Source organism: Geotrypetes seraphini, chromosome 9, assembly GCF_902459505.1.
Source record: "Geotrypetes seraphini chromosome 9, aGeoSer1.1, whole genome shotgun sequence".
Taxonomy (NCBI): Eukaryota; Metazoa; Chordata; class Amphibia; order Gymnophiona; family Dermophiidae; genus Geotrypetes; species Geotrypetes seraphini.
The window spans coordinates 27,586,067-27,609,079 of record NC_047092.1 but is presented as its reverse complement, the minus strand read 5'-3'; the positions used below and the strand labels follow the sequence as shown (position 1 = coordinate 27,609,079).

Here is a 23,013-nt window from a genome sequence, read left to right as displayed (position 1 = left end):
GGGTTGCCTTGTTAAAGTGTCTCAGCACTGAGCTGTAGAGCCCCATGTGTTCTGGGACATGTAGTCTGCTCACTCTTGGGCTAGCGGTCCCTGCTGTATGGAAGCAGAATGGTAACATTATTGAAAGAAACCCTTACTCCTTCACATTCCTTCCTGCTCAGCTCAACCCTAATGGGATTGGGTGCCTGTTTCTATTCAGGGATTCTCCCCAAATGGTTGAGGAATACTCACTCTAAGAACACCCAGGACCTTCACCCGCAAGACAATCTCTGAGACTGTCCCAGGACTCTCACCACACATAACTGTACTTTTCACACTCCATTCTGCATGCATACTCATGTGAACAGGTCATAATAAACAATGCAGCCAATGGGCCCTGTCATGCCAATGGCCTTGCAAGTGTTAAGCTTGATTGTCCATCTGCTCCATGGACACATCCTCTAATGTCTGTCACTTCTGGGATAGTCCACTTCCTATAGCACAATTACTTACCATAACAGTTGTTATCCAGGGACAGCAGGCAGCTATTCTCACATATGGATGACGTCATCGACAGAGCCCGGATGCGGAAGCCTTGCAAGCAGACTTGCTTGTAGAAACTTAGAAGTTTCAAGACAGCCGCACCACACATGCGCGAGTGCCTTCCTGCCCAGCGCAGGGCGCGTCTCCTCATTTCATATAGCTAGCATAGCAGAGAAGCCAACCAGGGAAGGTGGGTGGGTTGTGAGAATAGATGCCTGCTGTCCCTGGATAACAACTGTTACGGTAAGTAACTGTGTTTTATCCCAGGACAAGCAGGCAGCCTATTCTCACATATGGGTGACCTCTAAGCTAACTAGAGTGGGATGGTAGGAGCGTTGGCAACTTAGGAGAATAAATTTTGTAATACTCCCTGGCCAAAATGGCCATCCCATCTGGAGAAAACATCCAGACAATAGTGAGAAGTGAACGTATGAACTGAGGACCAAGTAGCAGCTTTGCAAATTTCCTCAATAGGTGTAGATCTGAGGAAAGCTACTGAAGCTGCCATTGCTTTGAATTTATGGGCTGTGACTCGACTCTGTAGTTGTAATCCAGCCTGAGCATAGCAAAAAGAGATACAAGCAGCCATCCAGTTGAGATTAGAGATTGGATGTCCCAACTTGTTTGGATCAAAGGAGACAAAAAGTTGAGGAGCAGTTCTGTGTGGTTTGGTGTGTTCCAAGTAGAAGGTCAAAGCACGCTTACAGTCCAGAGCATGAAGAGCTGATTCTCCAGGGTGAGAATGAGGCCTTGGGAAAAACACTGGAAGAACAATGGATTGGTTGAGATGAAATTCTGAAACCACTTTAGGTAGGAATTTAGGATGAGTACGAAGGACCATCTTATCATGATGGAACACAGTGAAAGGTGCAGCTCACTGACTCTTTGAGCAGATGTGAGGGCAATGAGAAACACCACTTTCCAAGTAAGATACTTCAGATGAGCAGTAGACATTGGTTCAAATGGAGGCTTCATCAATTGAGCAAGAACAACATTGAGATCCCAAACCACTGGAGGCGGTTTGAAAAGAGGTTTGACATTGAAAAGTCCTTTCATGATTCTGGAAACCACCGGATGAGCAGAGAGGGGTTTCCCTTCAATAGGCTGATGGAAAGCAGCAATTACACTGAGATGGACTCGAATCGATGTAGGCTTGAGGCCAGAGGTGGATAAGTGCAAAAGATAATCTAGCACAGAAGATAAGGAGGAATGTTGAAGCTCCTTATCGCGAGAAATGCACCACGTAGAAAATCTAGTCCATTTTTGGTGGTAGCATTGTCTAGTGGTAGGCTTCCTAGAACCCTCTAAAATGTCTCTTACAGGTTGAGAAAACTGAAGAGAAGTTATGTTGAGAGGTACCAAGCTGTCAGGTGTAGAGACTGCAGGTTGGGATGAAGTAGAGATCTCTGACTCTGTGTAAGCAGAGAAGGAAAAAACTGGCAGAAGATTTAGCTCCCTGCTGCTGAGTTGAAGTAGAAGGTAGTACCAAGGTTGTCTCAGCCACCGAGGAGCAATCAGAATCATGATGACATGAGCGTTCTTTAACTTGACAAGAATCTTTAGAATGAGAGGGTACGGAGGGAATGTATACAGGAAGAGATTTGGCCATTCCAGTAGGAAAGCTTCTGCCTCGAGGCAATGAGGAGAATATTTATTGGAACAGAAATGAGGCAGTTTGTGGTTGTGGGGAGCTGCAAAGAAATCTATCTGAGGCGTTCCCCATTGTGAAAAAATGTGATGTAGAGGCGAGGAATGGAGTGTCCATTCGTGAGGTTGCAGAAGACGACTCAAGTTGTCCGCTAAGCAATTTTTCGCCCCTTGGATGTAGACAGCTTTTAGGAAAGTTTTGTGATGGATCGCCTAGCCCCAAACCTTCAGAGCTTCTTGACAAAGGGAGGACGATCCCGTTCCTCCCTGTTTGTTGACATACTACATGGCAACTTGGTTGTCTGTCCGAATGAGGACTACCTGGTCGTGAAGATGTTGAAAAGCTTTGAGAGCGTTGAAGATCGCTCTGAGTTCCAACAGATTGATGCGATACCGACGATCCGCACTGGTCCAGTGGCTTTGAGTACGGAAACCATCGAGATGAGCGCCCCCAAGCATAGGTCGAGGAATCTGTTGTGAGGACCTTCTGATGGGGGGGGGGCGTTTGAAACAGTAAGCCTCTGGAGAGATTGGAAGAGAGCATCCACCAGCAGAGAGACTGTCTGAAGGAAGGAGTGACTGCAATGTGTCAAGAAAGTGGGTCGCAAGCCTGCGTCCACTGAGATGCCAGGGTCCACTGAGGAATTCTGAGGTGAAGTCTGCCAAAAGGAGTCATGTGTACTGTGGAGGCCATGTGACTTAGTAGTACCATCATGTGTCTTGCTGAGATTGAAAAGCGGGAAGACACTGCATGACAGCGTTAAAGGAGAGCTTCCAGACGTTGTTGCGGAAGGAATGCTCTGAGCTGGATAGTGTCCAGAACAGCTCCGATGAATTGTAGATTCTGAGGGCTGAAGTTGGGATTTGGGAAAATTGATTTCGAATCCCAAACTTTGTAGGAACACGTAGTCCGTTGGGTCGCTACAATAACCTCCTGAGATGTCGAATCCTTGATGAGCCAGTTGTCTAGGTAGGGAAACACCTGAAGACCATGGTTCCTTAATAATAATAATAATAATAATTTATTCTTGTATACCGCCATACCCAAGAAGTTCTAGGCGGTTCACATCCGTTAATTAAGATCCACGATGACACACGAATTTACAAAATTTTGACAAAGTTACAAGCAATGAAGAAGGGAGCATGGGGACGCTTTAACAGAGTTTTATCAAAAGTACAAGCAGCATCGAAGGTAGGGATGGAAGGTAAGAGAAAACGAGAGAGGAGACCAAGTATAGGGGGAGGAGGAAGGGGAAGAGCAGTAGGAGCGGTGAGAGAGTGGGAAAGGGGTAGTTGCAGGTGGAAAGGGGTTAAAGGACCTGTTCGCAGAAAAGGTGCGTTTTGAGTAGTTTTCTGAAGCTAAGGTAGGTAGGGGCCTCAAGTACCAATTGGGCTAGCCAAGGGTTCAGCTTAGCCGCCTGGTAAGCAAAGGTTTTGTCAAGGAATCTTTTGAGGTGACAAAATTTTATGGAGGGGAAGACGAACAACTGGATTCTGCGGGAGTTCTTGTTGGTGAGATTCATAGTGAAATGTTGATTGAGGTAACTAGGTAAAAGGCCAAAAACTGTTTTGTAGCAGAAGCAGGCGAATTTGAAGAAGACTCTGGATTCGAAAGGCAGCCAATGAAGTTGGTGGTAGAACGGAGTGATGTGGTCCAATTTGTTCAGGTTGAATATGATGCGGACAGCAGTGTTTTGGATCAATTTTAGTCTCCTAGTGGTTTTCTTCGTGGAGTTCAAGTAAATGATATTGCAATAGTCCAGTACGCTGAGAATGGAGGACTGTACCAGTAGGCGGAATGAGGAGTCGTCAAAGTATTTTTTTATGGTGCGCAGTTTCTAGAGCACCGAGAAGCATTTCTTTACAGTAAGATCGGTGTGATTTTCTAGGGATAGATGTTTGTCTAGTGTGACTCCCAGTATTTTTAATGTTTGTTCGAGGGGGAAAACCAGTCCTTTCACTTGGATTGTGGTGTCTTTGATTTTGTCGTTGGGGGTGGCTAGGAAGAATTTTGTTTTGTTCGGGTTTAGTTTTAGTCTATAGGAAAGCATCCAGAGTTCTATCTGGTTAAGTATGCTTGTGATGTAGGTGAGTAGTTCTGGGAAGAAGCTGGTAAGAGGGATGGCTATTGTGATGACATCTGCATATATGAAGAATTTGAGCTTGAGGTTGTGAAGGAGGTTACCCAAGGAGGCGAGGTAGATATTAAATAGGATGGGGGACAGGGGGGAGCCCTGCGGCACACCGCAGGAGTTATCCCAGCTATATGAGGAAGAGTCATTTTTGAGTACCCTGTAGGATCTGTTTCGTAGGAACCTGTGAAACCAGTTGAGGACCTGGTCGGAGATGCCAATGTGGGTCAGGCATTCTAGGAGAATGTTGTGGTCGACTAGGTCAAACGCACTACTCAGGTCGAGTTGAAGGATCAAGGTGCTGGAGTCCTGGCTAAAGAGTGTGTGCAAGTGGTCAAGTAAGGCTGCTATGATGGTTTCGGTGCTGTGGTCTGCGCGAAAGCCCGATTGATTGTCGCTAAGTATGTTGAATTTATCCAGATATGCTGTGAGTTCAGCTTTTACCACCCCTTCTGCAATTTTGGTGAATAGTGGGATGCTAGCGATTGGTCTGTAATTAGATGGGGCATTTGGGGGTTCTTTATGATTGGGGTTAACATAATATGGCCTTGCTCTGGTGGAAAGTTTACTGAGGAAAGTAGGAAGTTAACCCAGGTTAGCATGTTGGCTTTGAAGTGGATCGGAGCAGTTTTCATGACGTTTGGGGGGCAGGTGTCCAGTTTGCAGAAGGAGTTAGAATATTTGTTGTAGAGTTTGTTGAAGGTTTTCCAGTCGAGTGTTGTGAATTGGTTCCAATTTAGATCTGCTCTGGACCCTTGGTCTGGTTTGAGTATGTCGGTGTCTGGAAGAATGGGAAAGAGCTCAAGGGGATTGGATGAGGTAGGTAAAGTAGATCTTAGTTTTTGGATCTTGGAGATGAAGAAATCAGCTAAGGTGTTTACGGTTAGTGTGGGTTCTTCATGGTTGTTAGTGAGTGTCTCGATGTTGTATAAGTCATTAACCAGCTTAAAGAGGTTGCTACTATTATTTGTAAAGTCACCAATTTTGTGTGAGTAGAATTTTTTTCGTTTTTCCTTGGTAAGGTTTTTATAGGTTTTTAGTTTAAGTCTCCAGGTGACTCTGTGTTCCTGGGTTCCGGACTTTAGCCATACTCTTTCAGATTTTCTAAGGTCCCTCTTCATCAGTAGCAGCTCTGCGTTGAACCATCCCTCCTGCTTTGTAGTTCTGATTTGGCGGGTTTTTATGGGGGCAATTTCGTTTAAAATGTCTGTGCTGTCAGTGATCCAGACGGTCATAAGTTGTTCTATTTCTTCGCTTTGTTTTGTGTTCTTTTCATAGCGAGACCAGAATTCCTCTGGGTCTATCTTTCCCCTGGTGGTGTGAGTTTGGATGTTTCTAGTTTTGTTGTTTTTTGAGGTTTTTTGTTGGCAGCCAATGGAAAATTCATAGAGTCTGTGATCAGACCATAGGGAGTCTGTCCAATTGGCTTGTCTCCAATGTAATTTTGGGCTGGACAGGACTTTGGAGGAGAAGGTCACCAGGTCTAGCTGATGACCTCTTTGGTGAGTTTTGATTGGAGGGGGTTTGAGGAAGCCTAGTTGGGAGATGAGTGACCAAAAATCCGATACTTCTGGTTGATCAAGTTGCTCTAGGTGGATGTTGATGTCCCCGCACAGTAGGTTGTATGGGCTTGTTAAGGAGTTAGTAAGTAAGGCTTCCGCAAAGTCCTCTTTGGCTAGAGTCCATTTTTTTGGTGGGATATAGAATAAAGTAATTGTTAGGGAGGAGGCCAGGGATTTGGAATTGAGAGAGCAGGCTAGTATTTCAGAGTTAGGAGAGGATTTGGTGTTGAGTACAGTGCAATTGAGCTGGTCTCTAAAGATTATTGCTAGACCTCCTCCTCTTCCCCAGGTTCTGGCCAGGGAGAGAATCTTGAATCCTGGGGGCAGAAAGTCTTTGATTATGATATCCTTGTCTGAGTGCAAACAGGTTTCAGTGAGTAGGACAAAGTCAGGGGTAGTTTCAATCAGCCAATCGTTGATCAGAATGGCTTTGTTCCTCAGTGATCTAATGTTTAGGTAGAAACCTAGTAGGTTCTGTTGGTTGGAGTGGGCGACTGGGTAGTTGTGAGCGTAAGCTAATTTTTTTAGTGACCTTGGTTTTTTAGGGCAGTGCTTGTTAGGATTGCGGGAGGGTGGAGGGTTAGGGGCGGACTTGTATTAGGTTGGTTCTGTGAAGTGTGGGGTGAGAAAGTAGGGACTTTTTGTTTTACCGAGCGGTATAAGGAGATGTGGACCGGTATGGGGGTTGAGGAGTAGGGGTCTGCAGTGCAGATCCTTAGAGCTGCTGCTACTACTACCAGGCACTTGGTGAACACTCTGGGAGATGAAGCTAGGCCAAAGGGTATTGATAATGCAGATTCCCCACCCGAAACCTCAGATATTGATGGGAGGCCGGATGAATGGGAATATGAGTATAAGCCTCCTTGAGATCCAGAGAGCATAACCAGTCGTTCTGATCTAGAAGGGGGTAAAGGGCCGCTAGGGACAACATGCAAAATTTTTCTTTGACTAAAAATTTGTTGAGAGCCCTGAGATCCCGAATGGATCGCAGATCGCCCGTCTTCTTCGGAAAAAATATATAACGGGAGTAAAACCCCATGTTCTGCTGTTCCAAAGGAACTGGTTCGATGGCACAGAGATGAAGCAGAGCTTGAGCTTCCTGAAGAAGGGCAGTCTGGGATGGACTGGAAGGATACTCTCTTGGAGGAAGCTCTGGTGGAACCTGAGTGAAATGAAGAGAGTATCCTTCCCTGATGATTGACAGCACCCAGAGGTCGGATGTAATTATCTCCCATCGGTGATAAAAATGGAGATGGCCTCCAATGGGGAGAAGGGAGGACAGAGACAGAATGGTAGAGGTTATGCTCTGTTTTAAACAGTCAAAAAGGCTGTGCAGCCTTAGGTGCAGCAGAAAGTTGAGATTTCTGTTGCTTCTGATTCTGCTGTTTCTTAGGAGGAGCCGCTCTCGGAGCAAATTGGAGGAGGGTGTGCAGGCTTGGCAGGAGCTGGCTTAGGCTTTGGTCTGACAATAGAAGCAAAGGATATTTCATGTTCAGACAATTTCTTGGTGGCTGCCTCAATAGATTCATTGAAGAGGTCATTGCCTGCACAAGGAATATTGGCCAAGAAGTCCTGAAGATTAGGGTCCATGTCAATGGTGCGAAGCCAGTCTAGGCAGTGCATTGCTACAGAACAAGCAGTCACCCTGGCGGACAACTCAATGGCGTCATAAGAAGACTGAAGAAGATGTAATCTGAGTTGCAACAGAGTGGCTATGACTTCTTGAAATTCAAAGTGCTTTTGTGTATCTAAATAGCTGAGAAATTTAGGAAGAAGATCAATGAGGAACTTGAAATAAGTGACAAAATGAAAATTATAATTGAGGACTTTGGAGGACATCATAAAGGCTATGTCCAAATTTGTCCATGGTTTTCCCTTCCCTTCCAGAAGGAACGGTAGCATAAACTCTAGAGGGTGGGATCTTTTCAAGGAAGACTCCACAAGCAGGGACTGATGAGACAACTGCGAATTCTCAAATCCTTTGCAATGTAGAGTTTTATACCTGGAGTCCAACTTGCCTAGAACAGCAGGAATTGCATAAGGAGTCTCCAGGCATCGTGTAAAAGTCTGAGACAAAAGCTTATGAAGGGGAAGCTTAAGTGACTCTGCAGGAGGTTGAAGAAGATGCATGATTTCGAGGTACTCCTTAGAGCAGGGATCTCAAAGTCCCTCCTTGAGGGCACAATCCAGTCGGGTTTTCAGGATTTCCCCATTGAATGTGCATTGAAAGCAGTGCATGCATATAGATCTCATGTCTATTCATTGGGGAAATCCTGAAAACCCGACTGGATTGCGGCCCTCAAGGAGGGACTTTGAGACCCCTGCCTTAGAGTATTTAGAACCAGCATCTAACTGAAGGTCCAAGTCAACAGCCATCTGACGAAGAAAAGAAGAGAAAGATAGCTGATCTGCTAATGCCTTGCCTCAAGAGGGACTCGAGGACCTCGAGGCAGCCTGGGTCGAATATGAAGCTTCGGCAGGAAAATAATTATCAAAAGAATAAGGAGACTTGGACGAAGCAATAGAAGCCACTGAGTCCTCGAGGTCTGGAAGCGGAGACATCGATCGAGGAGTCAGAGGTCTAGTAGAGCTGGAAGGTGTAGATCAAGGCTTAGTTGAAAGAAAAGCTATGCCTGCAGGTAGGCCTCGAGGTAGGTCTCGATCGACGACAAGAATGGTGCCAGGAAGCAGGTCTCGAGGATCGAGGAGACTTGGTTTCGGAGATGGAAGCAGACGTTGCCACCAAGGAATGGATGGGACTAGAAGCTGTAGATCGAAGCTCCGGAGGCTTGGTGGAGGAATCTCGAGGCACTCCCAAAGACTCTGCTCCTTGTATGGATTGTGAGGATTCCTGTCGAGGCACTTACAAAGAATCTACTCCTTGCTTAGAGTGCATAGATGGCAGACCAGACACTCGCAAAGACTCTGCTCCCTGCATATTGTGTGAAGGCTCAGCCCAAGGCATAGGAAGAGGCTCGACCTCACGGGAATCTGCAGAATGCCCAGGCTGGATTAGAGTAGCTAGCTTCGGTCCCATTTTAGTTAGGAACTGAATAAATTGCTGCTCTAACATGGTCTGGAAGAAAGCCGGCAAGGATGGATCCGCATCTGAAACCAGACCACCTGCTATGGCTGGAGGTTCCAAAGAAGCAGTGGAAATGTGCTTCGACTTGGAAGTCTTAGCAAGCTTGAGGACCATCGCTGGAACTTTCTGCTGAGCTATCTGACCTGAGGAACCAGGAGAAGATACAGCAGGTGAACTCGAAGCAAGAGCCACCATAAACGAGAAAGGCTTGATGATGCTCGAGGTCGGAGTCATGGAGGCAGGAGGGCCTTCGGTAGAGGGTGGACCCTCGCCCACTTTCGAAGATGAAAGCTTCTCCATTAAAATTTGACTACGTTTACGGGCACGAGATTGAAGAGTAGCACAGCGCTCACACGACTTCGGTTGATGGCTCAGCCCAAGGTAGTTGAGGCACCGACGGTGTGGGTCCGTGAGGGAAATCACACGCTGGCACTGGCTACACTTCTTGAAGCCCGTTGCTGGCCGGGACATAGAAGGAAAAATAGCCGCCGCAAAGTCGAAGCCCCTGGGCTGCGGCTGAGCGTCCTGCCCCTCCAGGTGAATGGAAGAAAATAATTTTTTTTTTTTTTTTAACTAGAAATAAAAGAAAACAGCAATTTGTGAAGAAAAAAAAACACAAACCGCAGTGAGAGAAGGCACGAAGTAACAAACTTCTAAGTTTCTACAAGCAAGTCTGCTTGCGAGGCTTCCGCATCCGGGCTCCGTCGATGACGTCACCCATATGTGAGAACAGGCTGCCTGCTTGCCCTGGGATAATTACTGGGTTCCAGAACTCCTCATCTTGGCACTGGTTAAATTCTTCAAAGAACAAGTAATCTCTAATCATCAGCTCCTGCCGTCTGCCTGTCCCTGGGACTAGCCTTCCATATTAAAGTCTTTTGCTCTTGCACCTGGCTGAGAGACTTTCTCCTCCTGGGTCTCTATCAGTCATCACCAGCATGTTCTTCAGAACATTTAGCTTGTATTGCAGGGCCCTCTGGTTCTTCGCCACAGGTATACTGGGCTGCCTAAAGCAACTTATAAACTCCCTTTTGCACCACCTTACTTCTTTGAGGAGTGTCATCCTCTTGGCCAGATTGCTTCTCTGGATCCTCTTCTCGGCAGCCACCATCATCCCCTGAGGGTCCAATTCTGCGTCTTTCAAGACCTGCATTCCTCCAGGGGAGATTGCACCACTCTCCACCCCAGGAGCACATGCAGATGGGTATTCCTTCCCATTCATTTTCAATGTACTGGCACCCTGGTGCCTAGGTGCAGGGTAGTAGTGAACAGGGAGAACAGCAGTGGCAGAATAAATTTTTGACTGGAGGGATTGGGAGGAAAGCTGTGCCTAGCAACTGCTCTTCTGAGCAGGCATAGTTCCTCCTCTTTTATCAGGGCTGCATGCATATGTAATTTGCAAGTTTTTCATGTTGAGCATCACCCACTCTGTAAAATTCACTCCTACCACATAATTTTTTCTATGGTGTAGGAGCATTGTGCATCCTGTCCCAATTTCTCTCTTTCTCTTACCATCCAGGGTGTAGCTTCCACTGTCCCAGGCCTGCGGCCCCACACAACTCAGCAGCTCCCTTAACCAAGAGCTAAGCCAACCATGTACTCCACATTTCTCTCCTTCTGAACCTCCTTCTTCCTAAAACGCAGCCCAGAGCAGCAGGCAGCACAGATGATAGAACTGAATAAAGGGCTGAGAGAGAAAAAGGAATATGAAAGGGACCAGGATTCCTCTGGGTATTCCAGAAAGCCAGAAGATCCAGAGAACTCCCACTCATCCAGGTGGGCCCAGGATACATGTCTAGAATAGCTGTATGCTATGCTGGAGACAAAAAAAAAAACACTGAGCTGGCTGGAAGGGTGGTCAATAATTTATCTACCTGAGTATGAAAGAAAGTAGCAAGCGTGTTGAAACAAGTTTGTCCATGTTGTGACATTTCTCAAGGTTACTCATGCAGAATTGTGGCTCAGTGTGAGTCTAACATTCTAAGAGACAAGATGTTATGAGGGTCCTCATGTGAATCAAGTAAGAAACTGCTAGATTTGGAGCACCTTTCAGCACTAAAATTTCTCACGAAACAAAGGAAAAAGTCAAAGGAGATCCATGAACACATGACTGTAGTTTATGGCGCGTCTGCCCCATTATCCTACAAAGTAATAGTTTGTAGCAAGCAGTTTAAGTGGGATAGAGAGTCTGTTGAAGATGACTCTCACACTGGACTTCCTATAGATGCAACTTCTACAGAAATATGCAAGAAAGTTGAGGATTTAATTTTGACAGACAGATGAATTAAGGTTTCCCATATAGATAAAGAAATGGGCATCTCGGCAGGTACAGTCTGGAAAATAATTCATGAAAAGTTGGGCATGTTCAAGGTTAGTTCAATAAGGGCTCCAAGAATGTTGATGCCATATCAGAAGGCCACGAGGCTCCAGTGCTGTCAGGAGAAATGAGATGCTCCATGAAGACCAAGTAAATTTTTTTCATCTTTTGGTGACTGGAGATGGGTGGAGATGAGATTTAGGTTTATCACAGAGATCCTGAATCCAAAATGGAGTCAATGCAGTGGAAGCACAAGTCATCCCCCACCCCAAAAAAGTTCAAGACAGAAAAGTCTGCAGGCAAAGTCATAGCAACTATCTTCTGGGATGATGGACTTTTGCTTTGCAGCCAATGCCTCACAAGACAACCATAACCAGGAAGACAGATGCCAACACAATTGTTGCTTTGCAGGAATCAATCAAGAATAGACAAGGAGAACTCACAGCAGGCATGCTGCTTCTTCACGACAATGATCTGGTGCATATGTCACAACAATTACAGGCTACCATCTGAGAATGTGGGTTTCAGCAGCTGAACCATCCACCCTACAGTCCTGATCTGGCTGACTCAGATTATTTCCTGTTCCGAGTTTTAAAGAAATCTCTCAGTAGAAAGTAGTTTTCAAGTGATGAAGACATCAAGGAATATGAGACGTACTGGTTTGAAGGTGTAAAAGAAGAATTCTTTTCATAGGGATTAAAGTCATTGCAGGAAAAGTGGATGAAGAGTATGGAGCTAACAGGGGACTATATTAAAAAATAAAACAAACGTTTTTTGAAAACTCTTTTCTTTCCAACTGAGGTAGATAAATTATTGAACGTCCCTCATATGTAGGGCAGAGATTCACAACTAATTGTAGAGGGGCAAAACTCATTAGTTCTGGACTGGCCCAGTGAATGAATAAGAAGAATAAAGCATCTGAGAAACACTGACAACCTGCTGTGAAATTGCTCTAAATTGGAAATGGGTGATCTCCACAGTTTAACCTGCTGATGTGATTGGGTAATTACTGCTCAATAAGCAAGCTGATGGAACTGCAGCATAGGCACCTCCACAATTTTGCGACTATTAGGAGGAAGTATAAAAGCTGGATAAATAACACTGGGAAACAATGTTATTTGTTAGGCAAGGGGAGGAAGAGACCAAAATGGAAATGAATAGAATAGAAGAGTCTGCTGCACAAAAGGGAAAGGGACTGGGGACTTGTATGCTGCTTTTTGGGGCTTTGGCATTCAAAGCTGACATTCAAAGCAGTGGGCACTGGAGGATTAAGTGACTTGCCCAGGATCACAAGGTGCAGCACTGGGATTTGATCTCACAACCTCTGGATGCAGAGGTGGGGTAAGTTTCTGACTTGTTATAGTTGTATGCATTTATAAAACAAAGGTAGGTTGTGAAACTAAGGTCTGTAATATGTCAAGGATTTAGATCATTTTGCACATTTGGCTGACAGACCATTTCCTACATGGTTCATGTACTATCCATGAATCCAGAAACTTTAATATACAGAAACATGATGGCAGATAAAGGCCAAATGGCCTATCCAGTCTGCCCATCCACAGCACCCACTATCTCCTCCTCTCCCTAAGAGATACAAGGGAGCACACCAACAATAGGTCATCTCTACAGTTCCCAAGACTGGGCTAAAGCATCTAAGGACCCACCAGGTCTAGGTTTCAGAACAAAGAAATTTCACAAGCACAGAATGAAAATAATTGTAATCAGTAAGAATGAAATTTAAGTTTTATTTACCTTTACCCTGGAAGACTTCCGAGATCCTTCACGAAAAGCCTAAAATAAGTGAGAACATTTTACATCAGGTAAATCTACTATATAGAAGAAGTTACATGTTATGGGTACAAACACTTGAAAAGTGCATATCTAAAATGTTTACAGGGCTAAAATCAAAATTACTATAATCACAAGTGACAAGAAGAGGTTGCTGTCATAATTTCCAGAAGAACTGGTGCACTAGTTTGATAGCTCCTGTCACCTATTAGGCTTTGTGAGGGTCAAGTGAATGCTGATCAAAAACAAGCCTAAAAAATTAAAGTTGTCAAGCTAGATTTTAATTGGGCAATGGAGATTCCAAGTTTAGGTGTCATTGGGAAGCAATTCCTTGCCTAATGCTCTAAGTACTGGTTCTCAATTAGATCCTTCCCCCCCCCTCCTTGTTTTTCACCAAACTAAACAGGGAAACTACACTTATGGTTTCAAGTCTTAGATCTGAGAGCAGATTATATCCTAATGAGGGAGTGATGTTGCTTAAAGCAGTAAGCATAGTGGTTTCCAGTCTAACTTTAGGGTGGGAGGGAACCGAGAAGACTAGTAGAGGGGTACCCTAGCCTAGTGGTTAGTGCAGAGGCCCAATATGGGGAACTGGGTTTGATTCCTACTACCCTCTATTGTACCTGGTACAAAATAAGTAGTGTATATAACATGTAAATTGCTTTTACTGTAAATACAGAAAGGTAGTATATATATCATGTCCTATCCCCTTTCCCAAAATTCCAAATAATAATCCTTCTAACGTTTCTAAATTATAGGAGCAGCAGAAGAACAATCACTAGTGCAATCAAACACACCACAATAATATTATAATTATAAATTAATTTGTGAATATGGGAGAGTCCTCAGTTGTCACAACTCTAAATAGGGAAACTTTAAGGTATCCCTCTAATCAAAAGAGTTGCCGATAATTCAAACCCAACAGGGTAATGGTTATGAAACATCCCTGGACCGCTCCCGTAAAGCAGTGAATAACACAAAAGTGAAGTAGTGCAATAACTCTATTAATAAATCACTGTTTAAAATTCAACTGCTGTTGCTCTAACATAAAACAGTTCCAGCGTCCACAGCAAGTGGAGCCGTTGTGGTTAACAGTTCATACTTTTATTTCAGCAAGATAAGTACTGCTTTGATTTTTTTGATCTGTGTTGGCATTTGGAGGACTGTGAAATTTGGACTTTGACAACGTTGGTATGGACTGTGGACGCTGGAAGCGCTCTATTTTCGAGCAACAGCAGTTGAATTTTAAACTGTGATTTATTAGTAGAATTATTGCACTACTTCACTTTTGTGTTATTCACTGCTTTACGGGAGCGGTCCAGGGATGTTTCATAACCATTACCCTGTTGGGTTTGAATTATCGGCAACTCTTTTGATTAGAGGGATACCTTAGAGTTTCCCTATTTAGAGTTGTGACAACTGAGGACTCTCCCATATTCACAAATTAATTTATAATTATGTAGGTGCGTCTGGTGGTCTGGCGAGTCTGATAGTAGGCAGCCCGCAGCCACCTTTTTTTAAATGCTGGTGGTCCAGTGCAGTATCGCCAGGAGCTTTCTACGCTGCTGCTAGATAGCTGTCTACTTTCTTGCTGCAAAGCAGTGAATAAGGCAGGAGTGTGAGCTTTTCACTTCCTGCCTGGTTCCGCGCCACTCCGTGAATGGCTGCCATCAGTTCTCGTGAATCGCCAAAATCATAGCTCTCACTACCTTGAGAGACCTCTGTTGAACATCCCACTGCTCTAAGACTAAAACATTGATGTTAGGATGTCAGGGAAATGTAGAAGACTGAATTCTCACAACACTCATTAAGGAGGAGGAACTAGAAGAAACCATGTGTGAGTCCAAATTCTGCTCTCAAAGAGATTTGGAAATGAGATCCAGTAGAGTTACGGGTTGAAATAAGCACAGAACTGTAGGATCATCCCTCGGATTACGAGCCAGCATGAGCTCCAAAGCGCTGGACTGGAACTCTGCATCTCCCAACAACGTAGATGTATCCTGAGACAATAAGGGAATAGTGAGAGACTCATCATTATCTATTCCACATCCATAATGTCTCTCATGCCCTCGTCAGCGGTAGCCTGTGAAGCAGGAGCATTTTGGGAGATCTTGCTCCATGTGCAGTGCCTAAAGCACTTCCAGCCTGCGCTGCAACAGGACATCTCTTCTGAAAGGCTTTCAACATCAAACTGATGAATTCTGGGGAAAATGCTGAATCAGGTAAAGCTGAGTTTCCAGAAGAGGACTCCAACTTGCGTTTCTTGGGTGCAGGCATGTCTGCACCTTTCTAAGCGGAACAGATGCTGTTTCGAGGCCCAGAAAAGAAAATGGTCTGACTCAAAGGGTATCCTGCCTGTTCTATTGCCCTAGAGTGCAAAGGGGAGGCTGAATCGATCGCTCTAGACTTCCCCTTCCATGCGTTGCGGCACAAGGACACTCCTCCGGTGCACATTTTGCACAATTCTGGCATGTACTAGGAGTAAAAGAGCCAGAGGACGCCAGTCCCACCAGTTCTGAGGCCAAACAAGAAGATTTGAAGGTACAGGAGACTTTTGAAGAAAAAAAGAAAAAAAAAAAATCACTAAAATACAAGATTACCACCATTAAACTTTGGTGCTACAAAGCGGCTAAATAAAAAACACAACTGGTGATTTTAGGAGTGGGGGAACATATGCAAATATGAAGAAACATTTAAATTTGCAATTTACAGACCACCCCAATTTACCTCCTTACTCGCTGTGACCTGTGCTGGAGTCTGCCTCAGCTCCCTAAGGTAGCTGGAAAAGGAGAAGAAATTATTATCTCGTCCAGAATGAATCTCCAACGCTGAATCTTTGGGCTGTCAGACGGACTCAATATCTGACTGAAACCCACAACCCTATGGACTGATGGATGTGTAAAGCTAAAAAATAAAAGGGGGGAGGGGGGCAAAATGCAGCCAGCACCCTGTGAGACACCATTGAACCTCATATGGATACCTGACAGCTTGCACTCAAACTCCTGCCAAGCAGTAAGTGAGCAGTGCTAACCGGGGACAACCCCGAGCTCCAAATATGCTTATGCAGGCTGGCTAACAGGTAGCACATGCGATTGGCCTGTCAGCTGCAGACCACCGTCTGCTTCTTCTCCACGCAGGTAGCTGAACCCACAAACAGGGAAGCTCCAAGCACCACAAAAAATAAAGAAAATTCAAAAATAACTTGAATAAAATAAAGAAAAGAGTATAACAGAAATACTCCTTCAGGCTTGCATGTTATATGTTAAAGATCAAATTAAAGCCACACAATTGCAGGATCTGCAGGACACGGAAGAGGCACTGTGGATCAATTTGGAAAGAGGGAATGGTAAATATATTTACATCGGTGTGATATACAGGCCTCCACAGACAAAAGAAGTAGATAGATATTTAATAGACGTTCATAATATATCTAAAAAAGGAGAAGTTTTGCTAATAGGTGATTTTAACATGCCAGATGTTGATTGGGGTATCCTTATTGTGGGGTATTCTAGAAGTAGGGAGATTCTGGATTCTCTACAAGCAGAAGTGTTCCAGCAGTTGGCAATGGAACTTAGTGCTTACAAATGAGAAAAGTGTTTCTGATGTTACAGTGGGTGATCATCTGGCATCCAGTGCTCACTGAATGGTACGGTTTAATACTAAGATGGGTATAGAGGGCTCATTCAAAAGCAAAGATTCTAGACTTTAAAAAAACTAACTTTGTTCGGATGGGGGTTTACATCAAGGAATTATTGTCTGGATGGGAACGTCTGGAAGGAGTGGAAATATGGTTGGCAAAACTGAAAGGAGCAATTGTAAGGGCAACAAACCTTTTTTGAGGCAATTAAGTAAAAGTAAGAGGAAAAGAAGGCCGTTTTGGTTCTCAAAAGTAGTAGCTGAGAAGGTAAGGAATAAGAGGTTAGCTTTCATAAATTACAAAAGATCGCAGAAAGAGGAAGACAGGCAAAAATATCTGGAAAAGTTAAGAGAGGCTGGTCGTGTACTCAGGAAAGCAAAGATGCAAATGGGAGAGAAATAGCTGACACAGTAAAATGGGGAGACAAGACATTTTTTTTAGATATATTAGTGATAGGAAGAAATGCAAAAGTGGCATTGTGACTCAAAGGTAAAGGGGAGGAATATGTAGAAGCTGATAAAGAAAAGGCTGAATTGCTTAACAAATATTTCTGTTCTGTGTTCACGGTTGAAGTGCAGGGAGTTGGACCGCAGATGACAAACGTGAATAGGGATGGAGGAGTAATAGACCCTGAACGATTTTCAGAGGGTTGTGTTCATGAGGAGCTAGATAAAATAAAGGTAGACAAAGCGATGGGGCCGGATGGTGTTTATCCTAGGGTGCTGAAGGAACTTAGGGAAGTTCTGGTATCTCCGTTGACTGACCTTTTCAACAAGTCTCTAGTTGGGAGTGGTATCGGAGGACCGGAGAAGGGCGGATATGGTCCATCTCCACAAAAGTGGAAGTAAAGAAAAAGTAAGGAATTACAGGCCAGTAACTCTGACTTCTGTAGTAAGCAAATTAATGGAAACGCTTTTAAAACAGAGAATGGTCAAGTTTCTGGAATCCTGAAGATTACAGGACCTGAGGCAACATGGATTCACTAGAGGTAGGTCTTGTCAGACAAATTTGATCAATTTCTTTGACTGGGTGACCAGATAATTAAATAGAGGATGTGCGCTAGATGTGGTGTATTTAGATTTTAGCAAAACTTTTAACAGTGTTCCACACAGATGTCTAATAAATAAACTGAGTGCCCTCGGGATAGGTCCCAAAGTGATGGGCTGGGTCAAGAACTTGTTGAGTGGAAGGCGACAGAGGGTAGTGATCAATGGAGATTGCTCTGAGGAAAGGGATGTTATCAGAGGTGTGCCTCAAGGTTCTGTTCTTGGGTCTGTTCTTTTTCACATTTTTATAAACGATATTGCTGAAGTGCTGTCGGGTAAGATTTGCCTCTTTGCGGATGATACCAAAATCTGCAATAGAACAGACATGCCGGATGGTGTGAATAACATGAAGAAAGACCTGGAAAAGCTTGAAGAATGGTCTGAAATTTGGCAGCTAAAATTTAATGCTAAGAAATGCAAGGTCATGCATTTGGGCTGCAAAAACCCAAGGGAACGGTACAGTTTATGGGGTGAAGAAGTTATGTGCACGACAGAAGAGTGGGACTTGGGTGTGATTGTATGTGATGATCTTAAGGTGGACAATAGGTTGAAAAGGTGCAGCAAAAGCTAGAAGGATGCTAGGTTGCATAGGAAGAGGTATGACCAGAAGGAAAAATGAAGTATTGATGCCTCTGCATAAGACTCTGGTGAGACCTCATTTAGAATATTGTGTACAATTCTGGAGGCCACACCTTCAAAAAGATATATAAAGGATGGAGTCAGTCCAGAGGAAGTCTACTAAAATGATATGTGATTTTCATCATAAGGCGTATGGGTACAGACTTAAAGATCTCAATCTGTATACTTTGGAAGAAATGCGGGAGAAGGGAGATATGATAGAGACATTTAAACACCCTTGTAATGTAAATGTGCATGAGTAAAATCTCTTTCATTGAGACTCTGTAACGAGAGGGCATAGGATGAAGTTAACAGGGATAGGCTCAGGAGTTACTAAATCTTCAATAATGTTTTTTTTTCATGGAAAAATGATCTTAAATTCTCATCGCAAATAATCTTGGATAACTCCCCACTCCACAGAATAACAACAACGAAAATACTGGGAGTGTTATTTGATCAAGAACTCTCCTTTCATGATCAGATTAGTTCAGTGGTTAAAAGTTGTTTCTATAAGTTACGACTTATCAGATCCTTAACAAAAGTCTTAAAACCAGAAGTTCTTAATATTCTCATTCATTCTTTGGTCATTTCTAGGCTTGATTACTGCAATACATTATATCATGGTATAACCCAGAAAGAAATAAGAAGACTACAAATCATACAAAATACAGCAATAAAAATTATTACTAATTCAAAAAAATATGATCATGTCACACCTCTGTTACAAAAAGCACACTGGCTATCAATCTTGCATAGAATAATCTATAAAATCGCACTGATAACCTTTAAAATCCAACAAACTAACACACCAATATTTCTGGATCGTCTTTTAATACCATATTTTCCAGTCAGGACGCTCAGATCAACAGAACAACATCTGCTGACTATCCCTTCTTTAAAAGTAATAGGTACTAGGAGATCTACTATCTTTCGGTTATAGACCCCAGATCTGGAACAACTTACCAATTTACTTACGTAGTGAATCCTCATTAGAAAAATTTAAAAGCTCTTTAAAAAGTTACTTGTGTAGGGATGCATTTGAGACATAGACAGCATAATTCTTCTATCATTCAAGCATATGCTCTAATAATCTCCTTTACCTCTTTTCCACGTTTTCCATGTTTAGCTATGCTTTCAAGATTAATTTCTATTACCCTCCATTTGTTTTTTTCCCTACATGTATCTCTACTTTCTTTAAAGATTGTAGTTCACCCTCCTTTCCTTTTGTACTGGTAATTATTTGTACGTATACACTGTATGTTTATTTGTATATAGTTATTTTATTACTTGTTTCCCAATTTTAAATTGTCATATGCATTGAAGTATTTGACATTCCTTAAGAACAAATTCTTAATAAACTTGAAACTTGAATAATCTAAAGAAATACTTTTTTACAGAAAGGGTGATAGATGCATGGAACAGTCTCCCAGAAGAGGTGGTGGAGACAGAGACTGTATGAATTTAAAAGGGCCTGGGATAGGCACGTGGGATTTCTCAGAGACAGAAAGAGTAATGGTTACTGAGGATAGGCCATTTGGCCTTTATCTGCCATCATGTTTCTATTTTAGGTAGCAATAGAGCTCTCAGTGACGTAGGAGGGATACAGAAAAAGTCTGGAGTGGATTTCATCTGGAAAGGATCACAGCCATGGGCCATGGGGATATTACCCTCTTATCCAGAATGACACACCTATTACACTGGAAATGGCCTTAACAACAGGACTGTGGAGTTGGCACACCAAACTGTTGATGCCAACTCATATTAAGCTTTAAATTATTTGTACTGGATCTAAAGTACAAGTAAATGTAACCTATCAGTAATTTAGATCCAGGACAATGTATATAGAAGAATAAAATAACAAATTTATCACTTTATTTTGAAGCAGAGCTGGTACATTTTTTACCAACACCACCCAAAATTGCTTCCAACTCTGACTCTACAGCCTTGCTTACTTAGCATGCGGGATAAAACTGCACAAGGGCATGCTAAGGCCACTGTAGTATTAAATGTATAAATATACTGATTAGTCCAAGATTTTGTTGTCCAAATGTAAATATGTACTATGGTTGGTGATATTAATATTTTTTAAATTAAATACATGATTTTTTCTAAGACAATGTATGTGCCAGCTTTCTCTTTATCCATAAATCAAGCACTGAGGCCCGGATTTTATAAATAGCGACCTGAATATAGGCGGCCAACTGCTGCCTAACCAGCCAATCGGGACGTATGCTTTCTAAAAAAAATTCAAACAAACCTCCTGAGGCAGGTTGCCTACATTGGAAGCGCCTCTGGGAGCCTAAGGATGCGCGCAGGACCATCTAAGCTTGCCTAAGACTAGGCATTTGCGTGGCTTGGCTCGAAAGTAGCCTTAGGCGGACCTAGGCAGCCGTACACATTTTCCTAGGCTAGCAGTAGACACATACAATGTAAGCCAGCAAAATGCTGGCCTACATTGTAAGCAAATGCAGCTGCTGAGCTTATCAAGGCAAGGGATCTCCCTGACATGATAAGTTTAGAGGCTGCAGCCGCCCAACCTCCCTCCACCCTCCCGGGTACATTGCCGGCAGGAGGGATACCCAATCCCTCCTGCAGAAATACCTCCCCCGCTCTAGGACCCCCCTAACCCCACCTGGATCCCCTAACCTAGAATTGATGGCTGGACAGACGGCTGCTGCCTGCGTCCAGCCCACCTCCGCTGCAATGGTGGGCCTGCCCCTTCCCAGTGCATCATGGGATGCACCAGGGAGGGGCTTAAGGGCCCATTAGGCCAAGGCGTTTAGGGCCCCTCCTATAGAAAGGGCCTTAGGCTCCTGGGCCAACCGGAATCTTAAGCCCATCTACCAGTGCATTCTGGGATGCACTAGGAGTAGTCTAAGATCTCGATTGGCCAGATCCCCTACAGGAGCAGCTTTAAGCACCTGGGCCAATCAAGCCCTTAGGCCCCTCCCTGGTGCATCCCATGATGCACTTGGAAGGGGCAGGCCCACCAGTGCAGTGGAGGCGAGCCTGCCATCCGGCCTTCGATTCCAGGTTGGGGAGGGGGTCAACAGGAGGGACCGGACATCCCTCCAGCCCTGCGATGTACGGAGCAGGGTTCGTGGGTGTCGGGCAGGAGGGACAACAGCCTCCCTCCTGCCGTGCAATGTTCGGGGTGGTGGTAGGGTTTCAGCAGGAGGATTTGACATCCCTCCTGCTTGTAGTCTTCACGGGGGGTGGGGACGGGTTGCCGCTAAACTTATCGCGGCAGGGAGATCCCTTTCCGCAATAAGCTCAGCAGCAACCCGATTCTCTAAATGGCGTCTGTAACATGGACATCGGTTAGAGAATTGGGTTCTTAGGTGGGCTTTAGGCGTGATTCTGTATAGGACATCTGTGTGCAATTATCAAAAGCTGCTCATGCGGCTTCTGAGACCACGCATCCTATACAGAATCCAAGCCTGCGTGTATATGATAAGTTTACTTCCAGCCCTTGACGTGCCCTAAGTTCTGGCACCATATCCCGTTTCACTTCATTTTATTACAAATTAAGACCTACAGATCTATGTATTTTCAAGATCTAAACAGAAATGTTATCCATATCCTACATATATTAAAACTAAATAATTCAAGCAATAAACTGCAATATCAATGTTTTTGCAACTTAGATTATTCCTATGGGGATTTGCATACTTGAAAAAAGTTATCTATAATAACAGACCTTAAATTTCATGCATTCTTCAATAAAGAACTCCATCAGACACTTTGATTAGGCAACAAATAAATGGACTTTAAATTATTTACCTTTTTAGACTTTGTAACATTTTGCTCCCTTTCCCCACTTTTTTTCCTTTTTTTGTCATTGACCTTAGTAACCTTTGCAGCAGTGAGTGTAATTGTAGTTGGGGTGTGTTGAAATGCAGTATATAGTTCCACAGGGACTTCATCACCGCTCTCTGTTGCGCTGGTATCACCATCTTTAAATTAAGAACAACCAATTATTTAAAAAAAAAAAAAAACAAACAGAGATTCTGTCCTTACCTTGATAAAATATTTTCCAGTAGATAGGTGAGTCATTCTAAACATGTGGGTTATCTCCCAATGGCCACAAGCCATCAGCAGAAGGAATCCTCTGAATTTTTTCCATGACTCTCCTCTACTTCATAGGGAGCTCTACTGCTACCTGTAGTTAGTACCAAAGCATAAAGAGTTCCATTAACAGTACATGAAGTAGGGTCACCAATGGAACATTTCCAAAAATCAACTGTTCTGCTCAAAGAAGAAACATCAGAACAACAAATTCCAAACTGCCAACAGAAGTATCAAAGGAGCTCAGGAAAGACCCCTGCATGCACTTCAAGGCCCAAAAAAGGGATGATAAGTATTCAAGAATCAAGCTTGGAGAACCATAAGCAGAAGACAACAATAGTCAGGCGCAGGAAGGCAGGGCAGGAGTCTAGAATGACTCACCTATCTACTGGAAAAGATAGGTAAGGACAATCTCTTTTTCTTGTGCAATAGGTAAGTCATTCTAAACATGTGGGGTGTTGCAAAAATCTAGGGCAGACTGACTGCACTAGCCCTCAAAACCAAGGACCCAAAGGCCATCTTGCTGTCACATCCACTCTGTAAAATTTGGCAAACGTGAGCAGAGTGGACCAAGTTATGCCCAACAAATGT

The 23,013-nt window shown here is 43.7% G+C and overlaps 1 protein-coding gene across 9 annotated transcripts in view; it reads right to left on the bottom strand.

Moving 5' to 3' along the window:
- The window catches only part of KMT2E (lysine methyltransferase 2E (inactive)), a 451,336-nt gene that overhangs the window by 279,963 nt on the left and 148,360 nt on the right, over positions 1-23,013 (bottom strand). For all 9 annotated transcript variants that reach the window (XR_004540680.1, XM_033959237.1, XM_033959230.1 and 6 more), the window contains 2 exons: positions 22,138-22,310; positions 13,018-13,056 (listed from right to left, as the gene is read on the bottom strand). Coding sequence is in view for 8 of the 9 variants with exons in the window: in XM_033959237.1 (XP_033815128.1) it covers positions 13,018-13,056; positions 22,138-22,310 (212 nt within the window). In the remaining variant the exon portion in view is untranslated. The remainder of the gene's footprint in view (positions 1-13,017; positions 13,057-22,137; positions 22,311-23,013) is intronic.